Source organism: Melanostigma gelatinosum (assembly GCF_949748355.1).
Source record: "Melanostigma gelatinosum genome assembly, chromosome: 4".
Classification (NCBI taxonomy): Eukaryota; Metazoa; Chordata; class Actinopteri; order Perciformes; family Zoarcidae; genus Melanostigma; species Melanostigma gelatinosum.
Window position 1 is genome coordinate 22,578,659 of NC_136637.1, and position 18,813 is coordinate 22,597,471.

An 18,813-nucleotide genomic window follows, 5' to 3' on the forward strand; every position below is an offset into this window, starting at 1 on the left:
AAAGAATAACTTCATGATGTTAGTTGTAATGAATAAATATATTTTAAAATAAAGTACATTTCTCTGGCATTTATAGTTTTCTACTGTACCGAAACGTACCGAACCGTGGCTCCACTGTATCGTACCGAACCCAACCGTGAATTTTGTGAACCGTTACACCCCTAAGTCTTACCAATGCTTAAGGTAGGACATATCTAAGAATTTGATTGTTTAGTAGTCTAAAATGAGAGGGGACCATGAGCTGAGAGTTAGATGAACAAAAGAAAATACAGTCAGTCAGTGGGAAAGCTATTTCCCTTCCTCAGGGAATTTGGTTTGACTTTGTCGAAGCAATATGTATCAAAGAAAACCTTGTTTTGTGGATACGCCCGGATTTCAAACTCTTTACATGCTAATAGCAATCTGTAGTGAGTGGTCTGCAGCACTGATACAAGTCTCTCACAGTCCATACAGTTAAGTTAGCCCTGATTCACAGGATGTGTTGTTTTTGTTGCAGAAGCTATTCATTACACGCTGTTTATAATTGGGTTTTTCAGCTGCCATGGCAATGAACAATTAAATTGAAAGCTTTTACAAAAATGTCAAAAGTATTGAGAAACAGTGTGACACAGCATTGAGTGACCGACAAATATCGCCTGTCGGGGTGTATAAATACACATACTGACTTACTCATACTGCACAGTAGGCCACTTTCTACTTGTGTGTGTATTATTTTACAGTATAGTTGTTGTACTTTTCACAATACATGTAGTGACACGCTGCCGGCACAGCTGAAGCAGACGGTGCACTGTTCTACATGTGTCAGCAGGGAAACCTTCACTGTGAGCGAACATTCGGAACACTTCATATGGACACTTTCCAGTTCCTCTAAATTGATTTCTATTTCATGCGAGCAGCCCGAATGTGCACTTCTTGTGTGTCAACTCAGCTGCTGCTTTGCCGACGAAATTATTCCACAGATATATTTTTCATCTCGCAGTTAATACTATGGGGGCACTGTACACAGCCGCATGAATAATTCATGCAGGCATTCCTTTGTAGAGATTAAAAACAGAATGAAAATAATTCTGGCTGTGAGCTTACATAAATGGATTTAGAAACGGCTAATCAACTAGCAAGCCTGTCTAAGGCAAGGCGGCTACCTTAAGTTGCAAGTTCGTCCTCAGAAGTGCCTGCTTAAGCCCAGCTGCGAGCCAGTCGGAGAATAAATTCAAAGGCTTCTGTCCATATCACCCCCACCTCCTCCCCGATAGAGGACGTGAGACAGTGAAGCCTTCCCAGTGAGGAAGTGACGGTTCCTCATTATACAGTCTGGGGGCCGGGAGACATTAACAATTACGAATAGGGATAAAAGGAGGAGAATAATGAGAAGTGGGAAAAAAGGGGAAGAGAGAAAATGACACAGGAAGAAGAAATAAATTAAAAACCGAAAAAACATTTTGCTGATAAAGGAAGCAAGAGATTGAGTTTGTAAAGAGCAACATGACAGGAATGGTTATTTTGACTTGTTTCAACAATATAATCAGATTTAGAGGCACATCATGTATTCAGGAAGGTTTTTGTTTTTTTACATAATACCCATTTGTGCTCACCAATTGCACAGATCAGTCACGCCTCAGTGCGCATCAACAATTTCCCAACCCACAAGCTGAACCTTTGTCCTTCATTGAAAAGCATGTAGCTGCAGCAGACTGTTATTAGATGTCTTCCCAACCATATGGTTCGCGAGCTTAGTAATTGCCCGGGCCTGCATTACAGAACATCTTTGGGGTAAATTCATGATCTAAACACGCTGTGCTGTTTAGCAAACACTTCTAAAGGACGCCGGCCTTCTGTTTACTCTGCTGTAACCCTCCGAGCTCTAAATGGATTAATGATCCTGATGTCAGTTTAAACGCAGGCACAGAGGATACTGCTGATGTGTCCTTGAGCGAGGCACTTAATCTAAGTTGTGTCAGTTAATATCCATCTTCATAAACGCATTACACACATATCATAGGTTGTGTAAGTCACCCTCGATGAAGTCAGGAGAAACAAACACTGTGAGCCCTAGATAACACCTTGGCCCACAACACAGTACAGGGGAATATCAAGTGGCTGTTGTCTGGATTGCATTGCCTCGTCATTGTTTGGAGTCCCTATCATAATGTATTCTGTAGGGGTGTAGAGGCAGATATAAACAGTTCAACTGTTCCAAAAGGATACTTGTATGTCCTTATCTTCTGTCAATATTTATGCCTCATGGTGCCTGCCTAAGTGTATGGCAAATGTGCAGTTTGCGGTAAACGGGATTGTGGTGGGTTGCTGACATGCTAGGGGTCTCGCGGGCAGCGCTTTATCAGAACAGTGTAGCTCATCAGACACTTCTCTGAGCGGGCGTTTGCTTAGAACCGGACCCTACATACTCGGGGAGGGGAGTCTGTAGGGTTGCCCAATTAGTGCTGAAAAGTGTGGCGGTGCGTCGGCAGGGAAGTGTGCACCAGAGGAGGCGCTTCATCAATCATCGCTCTGGGTTCAGGCTCGTTCCAGCCCTTTTCCCTGTCTAGCAGAAGGAGAAGGAGGGAGAGGAGAGAATGACAGTGGTCAGCCAATTCCAGGAATGACAACCGACTGCATTGGAACTGACTGCATTGAAGCCTATAGCTACGTCATGTGATGTTCTGTATTCTTCTTACTCTCAACTAATGTCAGGAAATAGCAACACCAACAACAGTGCTGTCACTGTCCAAGTGTGCTTTACCCAGACACGGATCACCAAATTGCTCCCAAAGTTGCTGCCATCAATCGTGTAGCATATATACGAACTCCATAATTTGACGACCAAAGTTAATTGAAAAGGAATTAAATATGGCAGATCATGGAGCATCATTCATTGTTTATTATGTACGTGTGTATGTGTGGTTATTGATTGCCAACCACTGCCAGTGTGCAACATAATGCATGATGACTCTGGCCAATACAGTCAATTTGTCTGATGGTTCTCTCTTGTGTCAGCCTTGTACAAACCAACTGTTCCTACTTGGCTTTAACATTGACACATAGTGTGACACAGGCTCAGAGATTTGTAAAGTTTCCAAAAATCTGTACTTAACTCTGTACGGAGGGTATAACGATAACGACCGTTAATCATCATATAAAATGCCTCTCATTTAGTGAGTCTGATCACCGCTTTGTCACAGTCTTGACAGTGTCAGCACCAGCTAATGAAAGCCTAAAAAAAGTCTTCCATGAATGTTATCTTTGAGGTATTTTATCATGTATTGAACTTCTAAAAGACCATATTTTCCAATTTTAAATCATGGTTATATTTCCTGCCATGAGTCCTTTTGTTCATTTTATGCCCTCCCCTCTAAATGCTTTAAGATAATCTCTCCTTACGGAGGTGTACAGTGATATCATACAGGATATAACAAAGGCTACCCTCGCATGGAGCAGTGAGACGAGGGTTGTGATGGAGAGAATTTCAGACAGATGATAATGCATTTGCAGTTATGGCTTAGTTCAACCTTTTTCAAAAATACCTGCATGCTCAAATCGGTCCTTCTGGACTGTAATATCAGGACCAGGTTTGCAAACATGATATGGCCTGTGGCTCACCGTCCAACTGTCTGACATCCAACCTTCATAAAACAGTCATCAACATTAGCTGAATTGTGTAATTAAGTTTTTGTCCCTCCGTTTGAGCGATATTTCATCACTGGCAAATTATCCTCAACAACATTACCTTAATGTTAATGTCCATATGGCATCCGTGATGACTGTGCCGCTCTCACTGGCTGGGGTGTGAAATGTTATTGCGTTAATGTAGATTTCTCTTGATTAGCGACTGGCAACTTGGTTTCACACCATGATGTCACTGAGGCGAGCCAGGTTCTTTTTTAAAAAAAAAAGTCTTTAAGGTCAGAAGTCAATGGCTTTGGCTGTGTTCAGAGAGCATGTGCTCTATAAATGATCATACTCAGGTCGGACAAGCATGCTGTCTTCGAAACACAAAAAAAAGGTGTCTGTGGGAGAGTGGGATCTACTGGTAATAACCTCTTCTTCAAACCAAGGCATGGGCTGACCTGCTGTAAAGGAGGATTGTGGCTCTCTTGTTAGTGTGTACTGGTGGGGAATTGAGGTCTTTCCTGTCAGGAGGTGATACGTTGAAGCTGCAGACTATCTCAGCTAAGCCTAAGGAAAAATAAATAAATAAAGAGAGATAGGGGGCGCCAAACACTATCCAGCTCATGTGTGTGCCTGTGCACACGTATGATTGTGTACTGTGTTTGTAGGCAGGTGTGCACATGGACATGCGTTTGTCCGTGTGTGTGTTGGTGTGGGAGAGACAGTAGGAGGGGTTGACTGACAGCCCTATCTCCCACAACACTGTGGAGCGCCATACATCATTAATCGCTTACAAAAAAAATGAACATTCTGCTGTATCCTTTGAGGGCTAAAAGGCCACACCGCGGGCTTTTCCTATTGTAAGCCTGTCTGTGTGTCGGCGTGTGTGTCCGTCTGTGTCAGTCCACTGAACACAGTGTGTAGGTGAGAATTCACCACCAACTTGAGGCTTCTGACCTGTGTGTTTGGTTCAGTGCCACTATGATGGATGCCATGGTTATCAGACTCTCGCCTTCAGTATGGAGGCTGTCTTATCTCGCTGTCAAGGTCAGTGGTTACTAGCTTTATAACAGAGTGGCAACCTAGTGAGCTTACTGAAACGCAGCCTATACTCCATCGAACATCTATCATAGTAAACGTCAGAATCAGAAAGGCCTCTGTTTTACAACAGACCGAAGAGGAAGCCACAGATTGGACAAATCTGACCCTAGTAGTTCTAAAATTTAAGCAATATAGAATTACAAGTATGGGATTATTTGTGGCCAACATTAGCTGAATGTGATGATTATTAGATTTCTTTGTTTATTCAGAAATAATGCCGCCCTGTGTGTGCGGGGTGCATTTCAAATTGACGGGCGTGTGAGTGTGCCAGTCACTTTTTCAGCTTGGTTACAGCTTGATTGGGACTAATGTTGAGCCAGCGAATTAGCCTCTCCCATTAGTCCGCAGGTAGTTGATAACAGATTGCAGGCTTTAATACTAAAATAGACTCACCAGAAATGAGCATACACCATAGCTTTAACTGCGAAGTCCACTTATTAAGAAATCTCTCAGTTGTGAGATCAAAGGCACCATTACCCTGCATTTAGTTGGACACCTAGAAATATGAAATGAGGCTTGTTTCCTCTGAACTTGCTCAGGTTTTATCATCTGTCAAAACAACCCTTAGCAGTTAGCAAAAAGGTCCGGACTCGTAAAAAGTACATACAAATAATCAGGAGGTATTTTTGCCTTACTCTGCTTATTTTTTTAAATACCTCTGTGGGCTTGTTCTCACAGACCATGCTCATGCTTTTTTTCCACACACAATTCTGCAAAGTTACAATTTTCTCAGCTAACCTGCTGATCGCAATTTTGGTTTGTTGCCTTCCGGAGGTGCTGCTACAGCTACTTTGAATCTCATGGGCCAGTAAGATTACTGTCCATAATTCAGCAGTTTCTATTGTTTTCAGGCTACAAGTGACGGCCCCGCTATAGTGTGCCAGAGAATGTGTGCCCACAGCAATCTCACTCTGGTGCATTGTCTTGGACCTGGGTTTCTGTTGCATTGCCAGAAATTAAAAGATTATATGAAATCTTCAACCTTTTCTACACCTCTGTCTGTGTGTGTGTGTGTGTCCACCTTCCAGTGCACTTCACCTTTGTACAGCAATATGGACATCATTACAACAGGCACCAATTAAGTCTCAAGTGTACAGTAGAATGTGAAGGGTGTGGCTGTATTGTTAGTCCTCTCCCTGTGGTGGTAGGGGACACTGTTCAAGATGGTGGTTGTTAATTTGAATGACAATTGCTCGTTATGTGAAACATAACATGAAATGCCAACCCCTATTTGTTTCAATCAAGTGGACATATCTTACATCGCAACATCAATTTTTCCCAATTGTTCAAGGAAATTGAAGGCGCTTGCTTGAGCTCAACCCCACAGTGAGTGTGTATTATGTGCTGTAAACCCATGTGTTCATCGTAGTGAGCTGGGGCAGAAATCAGAGGTTTATTCAGAGCTATAATATAATCAATGAGTGCATCTTTGAAGATGAGCAGCCTATTTTTAGAATGCATGAAGGGGGGTGGCCTTGTTAAACTGAGAAGTGTCTGATTAAAATCCCTTGTAGAGGCTACCCATCATTCAGAGTTGTTATCATGCATGTATTACACCGTATCAACAATGTCAACGGTCACAACAGTCACGGGTAAGACATCTGCGCTGTGAAGGACTTGGCTCGTCCACAACGTAACCAAATCCCAGGATGATGGAAGCAAAACGCACCCAGAGCTCTGTTCAGCCATGCTTTGGTAAGTTGTGTGTAAAAATAGATTCCATTAAGCCCTGATTTTCACGGTGCGGTTGATATGATTTGCTTCCCAATGTATATGGGTGAGTGCTTGCAATAACTCTTCGGAAATATTTTCTCCAATCATACCCTCAAAATGAGGCTGACAAGAATGGCTCCAGGCTCTTAGGACACACTTGCTGCCAGATGTTTATAGTTACATGTATAAGGCACAGTAGTTGGATTGTGTTTAAGGGTTTACGTCGTGAGTATTATATTCATAAATTATGGAAGAAATACCTCTCATCCATCTCTAGGTGTCCAAGGCTCGAATTGAGAGCAAGGAGCGTATTCTCTCCCATCACAAAGAAAGCATGTCAATGGAAAAACCCATTACATTTGCCTTCAGGCTTTTTCCTATTTAACGCTGTTCTCCTTAATGGGGTTATTCAGCAAACCTTGTGGGCATCTTCAACTAATTGCATGTTTCATAAACTGATAAGGAAAAATCACACTGGTCCAGGCTGCAGCCCATACATCTTATTTGGATTCTTGCACTTCTGTAACCATCCAATCAGAGAGCTTAGTTAACTTTACCTCTTATCATCTATTTTACATTCAGCCGAAATGAGGTAGTCTTTAAACAGGGTTTTGTGTGGGCTACATTTGGTGCACACAAGACACTCCAGTGCTGTGATCCCAGTCATATGCGTTATAAACGGCACTGAGTTTAAATCACAAAATCAGTTAGTAATGTGTTATGTTTCTTTTCAGTGTTTGATGAGGTGAGCTTGTCGTATCTTGTGCCTAATCATCAGCTCGCCCCCTCAAACCCGGCAGAGTACAGTGTTGTGTGTTTGTGTACATGCTCATTTGCCATTGGTGTGTGATGTCGGTAATGAGCAGCCAGAGCTGGCGAGGCGTAATATTTGCCGAAGGAAGGGATGAGATGGATTCTCTGCTGGGTGTTTCTCTTTTACCATTATTATCCTGGTTGCCAGTCAGGCTGAACTCCAATCCACCTGGGCATGCAATCAATTTGCCTCCTTTTTTACTGACAAAATTCTGAAAATTAGACAAGCAGTCAGTGCCTCCACATGAACCACAGGATATGTGTTGTCCCGATCTAACATCCATTCAAATATCATGACACAATTTCATTCAATCGACCGTAGAAGCCTAGAAGACATTATACAACATCTGAAGTCATCCTCCTGCTGCTTGGATATTCTACCAACACACTTTTTCAAAAATATTTCAAACTGCATGACCACTGATCTTTTACAAATTGTAAACACATCCCTTCTCTCAGGTGTCTTCCCACAAGCCCTAAAAACTGCAGTTATTAAACCACTCCTAAAGAAAGCTAGTTTAGACTCCGCAACGATGAAAAATTATAGGCCAATATCAAACCTCCCATTTTTAAGTAAAATAATTGAAAAAGCAGTTTTCCAACAGCTGACCGACTTCTTGGCCGTAAATAACTGCTTTGATGTTTTCCAGTCAGGCTTTCGACAGCACCACAGCACTGAAACTGCTCTTGTTAAGGTTTTCAACGACATCCACTTAAACATAGACAATGGCAGAAGTTCAGTCTTAGTGCTACTAGATCTCAGTGCTGCATTCGACACGGTCGACCATGCCATACTCCTAGTACCATACATTTTTCCAGTTTTTTTTTTTTCTCCAGTTTTTTTTCCCAGTTCTACAAAACTTGTTCAACAAAACTTGTTCAAGAGTTTTTTTGTGTGCGTGTTTTTGAGTGAGAGAAATAAATGTTTTGTAGAACAAGTTTTGTAGAACTGTAAAAAAAAACAAAAAAAAACGAGTCTGCATTTGGGTCCTTGAACACACCACATCATGAACGGGGCAAATCCGCCCTTGAGTTTGTGTTGTCCTCATTGCGCTGTCCCCTTAATCTCATAGTATCCCAGCCTTTCAGAACCCATTGGTGATGATGGATTCTTTCACACTGTTCCGGGCTGTTCGGATCCACTGGCAGACTTGAGAAAAAGCTGATCTTCTCTGCTCATAGCTCTGAATAGCATTTACGGCTAACTGGCTTGGCCAGTTGCTGCTAGCACAACAGCTATTCAGAGCTATGAGCAACAACAGTTATTGCCTCATTGTTTTTCATTTGGTAGCCGTGAGAGACCTTAGTCTGTAATGCAAGTATGTCTGCATGAAAAGATGTACAAAGATATATTATATATTCGCTAATGCTAATCGCGGTTAGCATTTCCCCATTGGCCGTAATGTTAAAATTAGCTTAGAAGCTAGCGACATGTTATGATGTTCATAGAAGACAACTTTAGTACTGTTGAAAGCATCTTGCTGTTCAACGGGCACACCTGCGGCTTATAGACCAGTGCGGCTTATCTATGTACAACTTATTTTTTCTTTTAAAAATCAGCTGGTGCGGCCTATATACCGGTGCACTCTATAGTCCGGAAAGTACGGTAATTGTTTTTGGTACCAAGGACGAACAATTGAAAATCACCGCTCAGCTTCAGTCACTGATGTTAAAACCCACAAACCAAGCCAGAAATCTAGGTGTAGTTATGGATTCAGACCTCAACCTGAACAGCCATATCAAGACAATTACAAAATCAGCCTACTATCACCTGAAGAATATATCAAGGATTAGAGGACTTATGTCTCAACAGGATTTGGAAAAACTTGTCCACGCATTTATCTTCAGCAGACTGGACTACTGTAACGGTGTGTTTACAGGTCTCTGTAAAAAGTCAGACAGAAAGCTGCAGCTGATTCAGAACGCTGCAGCTCGAGTCCTCACTAAGACCAGGAGGGTGGACCACATCACTCCAGTTCTGAGGTCTTTGCACTGGCTTCCTGTCCAACAAAGAATTGACTTTAAAATCCTGCTGTTGGTTTACAAAGCACTGAATGGTTTAGGGCCAAAATACATCTCTGATCTGCTGCTACCTTATGAACCATCCCGACCCCTCAGGTCGTCTGGGACCGGTCTACTATCTGTTCCCAGAGTCAGAACTAAACATGGAGAAGCAGCGTTCAGTTTTTCTGCTCCACATATCTGGAACAAAGTCCCAGAAAGCTGCAGGTCTGCTGAGACCCTCAGCTCATTTAAATCAAGATTGAAGACTTTTCTGTTTGCTGCTGCCTTTAATTGAACCACATTCAATTAATATATTAATCAATTTCCTGCATTTCTGCATTTTACTACTGCATTTTATTTCTTACACTGTTTTTTAATTGTTTTTGAAATCTCCTTTTCTTTTCCCTTATGTTTTGATGCTTTTAATGGTTTTATGTGAAGCACTTTGAATTACCTTGTTGTTTAAATGTGCTATACAAATAAACTTGCCTTGCCTTGCCGTGCCAACATACTAAACTCCTGGATGCAGCAGCAATTTACATGGGCTTAATGTACCTTTTAGCTTAGACATGCATTCTGCTGCTATTCCCCTTCACCCCTGGCACATGCTTAGAGAATCCATCATTTAATAAGCTTTTGATAACAACATGATGGCGGTTGATATGTTTTTGTGCCAATTTGGCACTGCTTTTGGAGCTGTGCTGTTGCCCCTGCAAGTTACAATGACTTCATTCAATTGATTGGATGAGCTACGCAAGAGGGGCAATTTTCTGCCGCATTTTTGATTAGTTTTGTCATTAAGAAAATGAAGGGGAAGAATAACAATTGATCAGGACTCTGGTATGTTATTGAATTAAACCAAATTGTGATCCGTGTGCGCTGCTGCACTTGGATGGTTTTTCTGTAGTTTAATAAGTTCGGAGATGAAACTTATTGTATAATTTGGTTTCCTACTCATGCCAACATGTAAAATTCAATTATGTCTTTTAGATTGCACTTGTATGAGTGCTTTTCTCACGATATTCTTTTTTTTTTGTCCGTCAATCATTTCTCAATATTACCGACCAAAGTAAATTGAATTGCTGCTTCACACAGTTACTCTGTAGACGGGACACCAGACTCGAGGTTTCTAGCTGTTAGAAAGCGCACCCGTATACGTGATGAGTGATCTATGGAAGATAGACTATTTGGTAGTATTTAGGTGGTTTGGTTTTCTTCAAATTTTGCACAAAAAAAATGTGCTATTGATACAATCAGGTGTTTCATGACAACATAGTTTACATGTTGAGACACATTTCAACACGCTAGTAGACAACTAACAACAATGTAGAGTAATGCATAATGACTGTGCAGTAATTGTTATTCCTGGCTTTTTAACTGGGCAGCATCGTTGGTCCAGTTTCTTGATACCTCAGAAGACATATCAATGATATGACTTTGTAATTGGACACCCAAATGCAAACATATGGTCCAAACTGTACAATGAGGTCACAACATACATGTTGATTCGATGCGGAACAGTCAAATAGGACATACAGGAAAGCCAAAGTTAAGCTTGATAACCCTCCAAACGTCCTTGTTGAGAGGAACTAACAAGGTTCTCACAGAAACCTGCAGATTATTGGTCTATATGGCACATGGTTGTCCAACACTGCTTTTTGAAATTGAGTTCGTTGGCAAGTAAACAAGAAGAAAAACTCGAGGGAGAAGCAGGAAACTCTAAAACCGTCATCTGTTCCTCATTAAACACAAATTGTTTGGCTCAGCTTACCTTGCACGCACCAGCCACAGCTTTGGATTGTTCGACTGCCTCTTTAAAACTGTATACCAGTATGGACACTCCTGGAGGAATTGGATTGTTTTTCACTCTGCTGACCACCACTTCAGTGAGTTGAGTGCAACAGGCTTTGAGCCTAGGTGGAGTGAGGTAAATAAGTGGCTCTTCAACCCATGTTGTGCTGTCATCAGGAAGTACGGTTTAGACTCTTATAGGCTTTTTCTGACTCATGCCTTTCCCCGTGTCCTCAAGTCAACCCAGATAGATCCCACACACACTTGGATGCATATTGATATGTTTAACTGCAGTAATGGTATTTTACTCTTACTGATGTATTCCTATAGAGACCTTACAGTGATTAAGGAAACTCAGAAGGGAGTATTTGCTCCATCAATAAAAATGACTCAAATCACTGTTATGAATCAGAGACCTTGTTCGTGGGCCGAACCCTAAACTGAGCATAATCCTTGCCAAACGGACTGGCGATTTGCTTAACTAAGGACTTGTTGGTCCCTGCCAACACACAGGCTCTGCATTTCAAGCAGATGCGTATTCATTGAATTTCTGTATTCATCCAACCTTCTGCCGCCTCCTCCTATACAAACAGGCAGAAAAATATGAATCCTGAACATTTCTTAATAGTTGTCAGTATTCACGACACTGCTTTGAATAATATACAGTAAAGTTTGACACAATGCGGTCTTGCCTGGTATTAAGAAACGCTGCCAACGTAATTGAAAATTGGGTGGTGATAGTTGACAAAGTACAGATTTACGCCCTAGGCTACAAGCATTCCCCTTAAACACCTCACATCTATGCTCCATGACTCTGGTACGAGAAGGTGTATTGGCCAAAGTGTTTCCTAATGTTCCGTGGTGAAAGCAGAATGCTGAGACTGTTCTTGCTGTACAACCCAGTTCTTTCACCCACACTCTAAAGTAGGCGAGTGAACTGTGCGTGTACCGCATGAATGTGTGTAACACAACGAGACAGACCGTCCTTAAATCAAGCAAGTAAGCACAAGTAGGGCACGTAAAGTATGACGATGCCCAGCATGTATTTGTTCCAATATTTGCAGATGACTGAAAGCAGTTAAGTGCTGTGGCAATTGCTTATTTCCCTTTGTCAGGATGATGAATGTGGCCGCACCTATCGGTCTGTGCAGGGGTTCCAATGGCCTCTGACAATGAAGGATTGTCCATTTGTGCCATGGACAGAGCACATCAGAAAGGGCGGATAAAGCGCTGCAGGAAAGCAATAACAAACACCCTCTTGTTACTCTCATTGTTTTTGACAGCAGGATTTTAAAGCATTTCATTTTTCATGTCATTTGCAAGTATTGAAGGCCTGACATTTCCCTTGATAGGATCACATTAGGGCTGGGCGATAAATCGATTTAATCGATTAATTCGAATGTGTGCTTTAAGGCGATGTGTTTTATTGAAAATCGAGAAAATCGCCCCCACCCCTCCCCCACGTGGGGTTCCCGTACTAGAGTGCGCGCGCATTGTTTACAAACGAGAACAATGGCGGCCAGCAGTGAACCTCTCGTTTTTAAGAGAGGGAAGAATGTGTCTTCGGTGGTCTGGAAATGGTTCGGGTTCGTGTCATCTGACACAGAACAAACAGAACCACGATGTAAGGTCTGTCTAAAAGCTGTTGCCACAAAATCAAGCAGCACAACAAATTTAATGCAGCACCTCAAACAGAGGCATGCCGCCGAGTGGGAGAAATGTTGCACCCTGAGGAGGCAGCAGGACGGGAGCACAAGCGCCGCCGCCGCCGCCGCGACCACCTCACAACAACAACGACCCAGCATTTTGGAGACATTCACCAGCTGTACTCCGCATGAGAAGAAGAGTGCCCGGTGGAAAGCCATCACGGATGCAGTCGCGATGTATATCGCAAAAGATATGGTGCCCATATACACCGTGGAAAAGCCGGGGTTTATTCACCGTCTCAAAGCTTTGGACCCCAGGTACGTGCTACCAAGCCGTAAACATTTTTCTGACGTTGCCTTGCCTCGGCTGTACAATAGTACACGCCAAAGGATCTCTGCGGAGCTGGAGGGGATGTCGTTCTACTCCGCAACAACTGACCTGTGGTCCAGCAGAGTGATGCAGCCTTATCTAAGTTTAACGGTGCATTACATCAATGACAACTGGACTCTGCGAAGCGTCTGCCTGCAAACGGTTTACTTTCCTGATGAGCATAAAGGCGAAATAATTGCCCAGGGATTAAAAGACTCTCTAAGCTCGTGGAATCTGGCTGAGGACAGACTCACCTGCATGACGACAGACAGCGGCACGAACATGCTCAAAGCTCTGAGAGAAAATGGGTGGCCCAGCCTTCAGTGCTTTGGGCACAGATTGAACTGCGCTATAGGTAAGAATCAAGTGATATTAGCAGCTGCATGATGTAATTGATGCATTATACCAGTATTTACACAAATGTGCATGATTAATCATAATTATGGTACACGGTCCTGTCAGTGTGTGTGTCAGTGTCTGTCTCTGTGTGTGTGTGTCTGTAATAAAACACAACATAAAAACTAAATAAAAATGAAAACTAACAGAAAAAATACAAAACTATAATTACTTGTGTGCATGCTCTTGTGTACATTAATAGGGTTAGGGTAGCATGCGGATATGTAAAAACATAAAAAAGACAAGTTTGTGATTGTAGGTCATGTTACACAAAAATGTTTTGCTTGTGTATTTATTTTTTTATTTTTTTTACAGAGAATGGTGTGAAGGACCCACGGGTCGATCGAGCCGTTGGTGTTTGCAAAAGGGCTGTATCTGCCTTTTCTTACAGCTGGCTGAAGAGAAAAGGAATGGCTGAAATACAGACTGAACTGGGGTTACCCTCTCATCAGCTTGTTACAGAGTCCCCGACGAGATGGGGCTCCCGCCAGAAGATGATCGAGAGGTTTCTGGAACAGGAGAGAGCCATCGTCCGTGTCTTGGGTGCGGACAAGAAAAGTCGCCATCTTGTGCCCACTTGGCAAGATCTTCAAGTCTTAGAATCCATTAATCAAGCCGTCAAACCCCTCCAAGATTTTACAGACGCACTCTCAGGGGAGTCATACGTGAGCGTTTCATGTATTAAACCGGTGCTCCATTTGTTCAAAACCAGTCTCCTACAGCCAGTGGAAAAAGACACAGAGCTCACAGCAACAATAAAAACAAAAATAATGCACTACCTCGACGACAAATACAGCAACGCTGTACAGGAGGAACTTTTGGACATCTCCTCCTTGATGGACCCAAGGTTCCGTACAGCCTATATCGACCCAGACAAGGTGGAACAAGTCAAAAAAAGGGCTGTCGATGAGCTCATGTCTCTACCTGCTCCTGCTGACAAGAATACACCACAGCAGCCTGGTCCAGCTAAGCAGGTGTGCGAAGGAGAGCAGCGTCCACCAAAGAAAAAAATGACTTTGGCTGCCTACTTCAAACTGAATGCGCCTGTGCCATCTCCTAACCAGTCAGAGGCAGATAAAATACAGACTGAACTGACAACTTACCTCCTGACCCCTGAGGTTGACCCAGACACCGATCCACTTGACTGGTGGAAGCGTCACCAACTGAACTTTCCACGGCTAAGTACTTTAGCAAAGAAATACCTCTCTGTGCCAGCTACAAGTGCCCCCTCTGAGAGGCTTTTCAGTGTGGGGGGGGGCATTGTTACATGCCACCGTGCATGCCTGAAGCCAGAGGTAGTAGACAGGCTTGTCTTCCTGGCAAAGAATATTTAGGAAAAACATGCACTACTGTTTAATGTTTACTGTTTAATACTGTTGGTTATGTTGTGAATGCACTTGATTTTGTTTACATGCACTTATTTACTGTGCAAAATATGTTATGTTGATGTTAGATCAGATGTTGCACTTTTGAAAATGTGAACGTTAAAGGGTCACATACATTTTATTTCATGTTGTGTTTGTATCAGTGTATTCAGTTAAAGCTTACTGTAAAAAGTTACATTTGCACAGACAGTTGTTTACAATGGAAGGCTACTATTTAATGCCATTTAATGTTATGTTTAATTTAATTTTATATTTAAATGATTCAGGGAAACAAAAGAGTGACCAAATACTTTTTCTATACTACAGGCACCTTTCTACAATGTTCAGGTTTTGTTTGCACTTTATTTTTATCAACCTACGAGGAAAAATCATCACAAAATAAAATAAAAAATTGTTTTCAACAGCTTCTGTCATCTGCAAAATTTTTTGGGGGAAAAAATCGATTTAAAATCGTGAATCGGATTTTTTGTAAAAAAATCGGAGATTTTTTTTTTAGGCCATATCGCCCAGCCCTAGATCACATATCATTTTGTTTTCATCAATGTTCAGCAAATATGAGCGAGGTATGTAGAAAATACCTGATGTCAATGTAAACGTAAAGGTGTCATACAATACACTTCATTAAAAAAAAAAAAAAGAAATCCTCTCAAAGTCATTGTATACGATGTTTCATTCATCTTGCCAAAATCTCAATTAGCATGAATCTCCTGGCAGAGATAATAAGATTAATCTAGCTTTTATCCATATTTAATGGTGTTAAAGGGATGGTTTGTGTGTTTAGACTACTATTTACTGTCGCTAGATAAGTACCTCACAGGGTAGGAAATTCACATCTTTTTTGGGGGGCAATTTTTGCCCCCACTGACTGAAATCCAGGGCATTTTCAAAAAATTGGGGGCATTTTTTGAAACTTGTGAAATAACATTTAACCTTTGTTCAAAATAATACATATACTTATTTAGGCTTACAATATATGAGCAATTGTCATCAAATGACAATAATAAGACTATTAGGCAATAGCCTACAGATTCAAAGTGTTTTCTTAGATTTATTTAACAAAAAAAAAACAAATCAGACAATCAGAATTAAATTTTATTCTTATTTCTTTGTGGTTATTTATTGTTATTAAATGTTTTAAACAACTATTAACAATTATTAAGTCAACGATGCCTTGATTACATATATCAGTCATTGTACGCCTGAAATATTGTGATATTACCCATTGTTGTGCTAAACTTATGCATTCGTCATTGTGTGGAATTTTTGAGAAAAACATTTTTATAGCACCTTAAAAATTTTAAAAAATGTGCCATTTGAAGGTAGAAATTCAGTTCAGTTTGTACTTGGTAAAATATCTTAATTGACTGTCAGTCAGGTATTATTCATTTCCAGCAACCCTCAAATCAAAGAATAAAGACACTTTACGCACAATTTAGTATTTTTTTAGTGTATTTTCCCTTTAACTCACGAGATGCAGGTAGCATGTTTTATACTTAATGTGAATATAATTCATTTAATCTAATTTCCATTATGCAATATGTATACTTTGTTGCCATCTTATTCTGAAAACCGGATGTTCGTCTTAAGAAACCGGATGTTGTCTCACGTTAATCTTTCCGTTAACTTTCAAAGTCCTTCGCTCGCTCCCAATCTGCGCCGTTTAAATGCGTTTTCCGTGAATGTCAGCATATAGGTGCACTAACATGTGTCTGCTGAGTTGACCACAGTCTCGCAGTTACAGGTCTGATTAAGAAGCGCTCCATTTTTTTCGGGGGCATTTTTTGCCCCTCTCCTAGTGATATCAGGGACAAAATGATATTTCTTAGGGGCAGTTTTGCCCTTTGCCCTCGTGTATTTCCGACGCTGACCTCATACAACCACGAGCTATCCCTTAAAAGTCTTTCAAAATTAACATTTCCACAGTGTTTAAAACACAGTTTGCTCTCCTGCTCGCCAAAGCACGGTACGCACTGACAATTTAAAAAAGCGAACTCATCTAATCTCATACATTTTTTTTAAGGTGATGAGGTCATACGGCAACAGACATTTAGGTCTTCATTTAAAAACCGAGCACATTTGGAAAGAACGAGCACATTTGGTACAGCCCTGAAGCATGGCACATACAGCATGTGTACGGTTTATACGGGCTAGCAATCATAACCACACATGACACCTAAAAGTGCTGGCAGTTGTTGAATGAAAGTGAATATAATACAAAACAATACAAAATAAAGACACATTTTAACATTTACTTTTAGTTTTGCAAAGGACACGAGCAGCGGTCTCCTGGATCTTGTCCACCTTGTCCCCTGCTCGCCCCGTGTGGACTATCTCGCTCTTTGTACTTCGTCAATAGCTCTGACCGTCTAATAATGACGCAGCTGGGTTTACAATGGAGTGAGTTGAAAGCCCAGTGCATCGGACGGATTGCAGTGGTAGGCTGTTGGCATTCATACTGGTGTTTGCCTGTTTGTTAAAAAGGCTTAGACACTGTTCAACCTCAGCTGTTGCTGCCTGTTGCTGCCAGTTCTAGCTTGGTGACCGGCGACTGTATGCAGTGCCATAATGATCTGCTTTCTGGAAAACTGCTACTTCTCCTCCGTGCACTGCCAGATTCACTGTAACTCACTGTACAATGTAACCACAAAATGAGAAAACGTGGCACGTTCTCTTTTAGATCTTGCTGATCATTCAGCAAAGCGTTTCTGGACTCGGTGTCATCTGAAATGTTTTTGCAGACTTTGGACTTATGGCGATGATTTAGAGGGTTAAAACCTTAGATATGTCAAGTAATTCGTTTTTTTGCTGAAACAATGAAAGATTTATCATCTCCATGGTTCTGCATGCTCTTGGTGAGTGTTGATTGGTGCTATTTTGATCATGGGTGTGACGATTTCTAGTCAATGGAGCGGCGTACCACAGTGAATGAGGGAACAAATCATATCACTCCAGAACATCTTGGATTTAGTTGATGATTAAAAGACACATTGAAAGCAAGGCAAAAAGCCAACGTTTTAATCCTTTGTAAAAGGTGAATGAGAAGTCAAAAAGGAAGTAGTTGTTGGCACAGGGAATCAATAAACATGCTAAACATGATGCAATATTCCATGCTGGTAACTAGGGCTGTGCAAAAATATCGATTATTTTTCGAATCCTGTTTTAAATGGATTTAAAATGTCCTTTAAATTTCCTTGAATCCCTGTGTGTGTTAATAGTGGTCAGTGAGACAACAAGAAAATAATACAGAATGTATTTTATTTGCAGATGAAGTTTTGGCAAGTGCATTTTTGTAAAAATTGAGAATTCAATTTGCACTTTATTTTCATATAATTTGTTTATGGCAAGTGCATTTCAGCTCCGTGTGTTCTCTGCTGAGTGGCTATGTGCACTGCAAATACCTTTTGAATTAGTTTTGATGCAATTTGTCCACTGAGTTATCAATATGTTATGTACGTATTAGACTACCCAGGTGGTACACAGCAAGTTGTATTTTCGTCTCTATTTTTCCATTTTTGTAAAAGTATTTCAATATGTATCGTATCACAATATATTGCATCGCAATATATCGCGTCGCAATATATCGTATTGCGATACCTATTGTATCGTGAGGTGCTTGTACACAGCACAGCACACAGTGCAATGTACAGGCCATGAGTGGCCGCGCCCCACAGCCGGTCTTGACCGATCCCTCTGACTTCACTTCCCTCGCACTGCCAAGCCTGACCGCTCACTTGGGCGCCGAGTGTTGTGGGTAAACTGTTCGGCAGCAGTTTGCCCAATCACGCACATACAGCACTGATGAAAGGAATCTACTCATACGCACACACACACACACACACACACACACACACACACACACACACACACACACACACACACACACACACACACACACACACACACACACACACACACACACACACACACACTTCAAAGCACCAACAAAGGAGGTAGAGGCGTGGACTAGAATAATGATCAGTCTATTTCG

The 18,813-nt window shown here is 41.5% G+C and overlaps 2 protein-coding genes across 3 annotated transcripts in view; both read left to right on the top strand.

Annotated features, from left to right (window-relative positions):
• The window catches only part of negr1 (neuronal growth regulator 1), a 134,884-nt gene that overhangs the window by 14,877 nt on the left and 101,194 nt on the right, over nt 1-18,813 (top strand). The gene's annotated exons all lie outside the window — the stretch shown is intronic.
• LOC306776916 (E3 SUMO-protein ligase ZBED1-like) lies at nt 12,476-15,280 on the top strand. Its single transcript, XM_079267812.1, has 2 exons — nt 12,476-13,399; nt 13,756-15,280. The coding sequence occupies exons 1-2, from the start codon at nt 12,541-12,543 to the stop codon at nt 14,772-14,774; spliced, it is 1,878 nt and encodes a 625-aa protein (XP_079123938.1). The 5' UTR covers nt 12,476-12,540; the 3' UTR covers nt 14,775-15,280.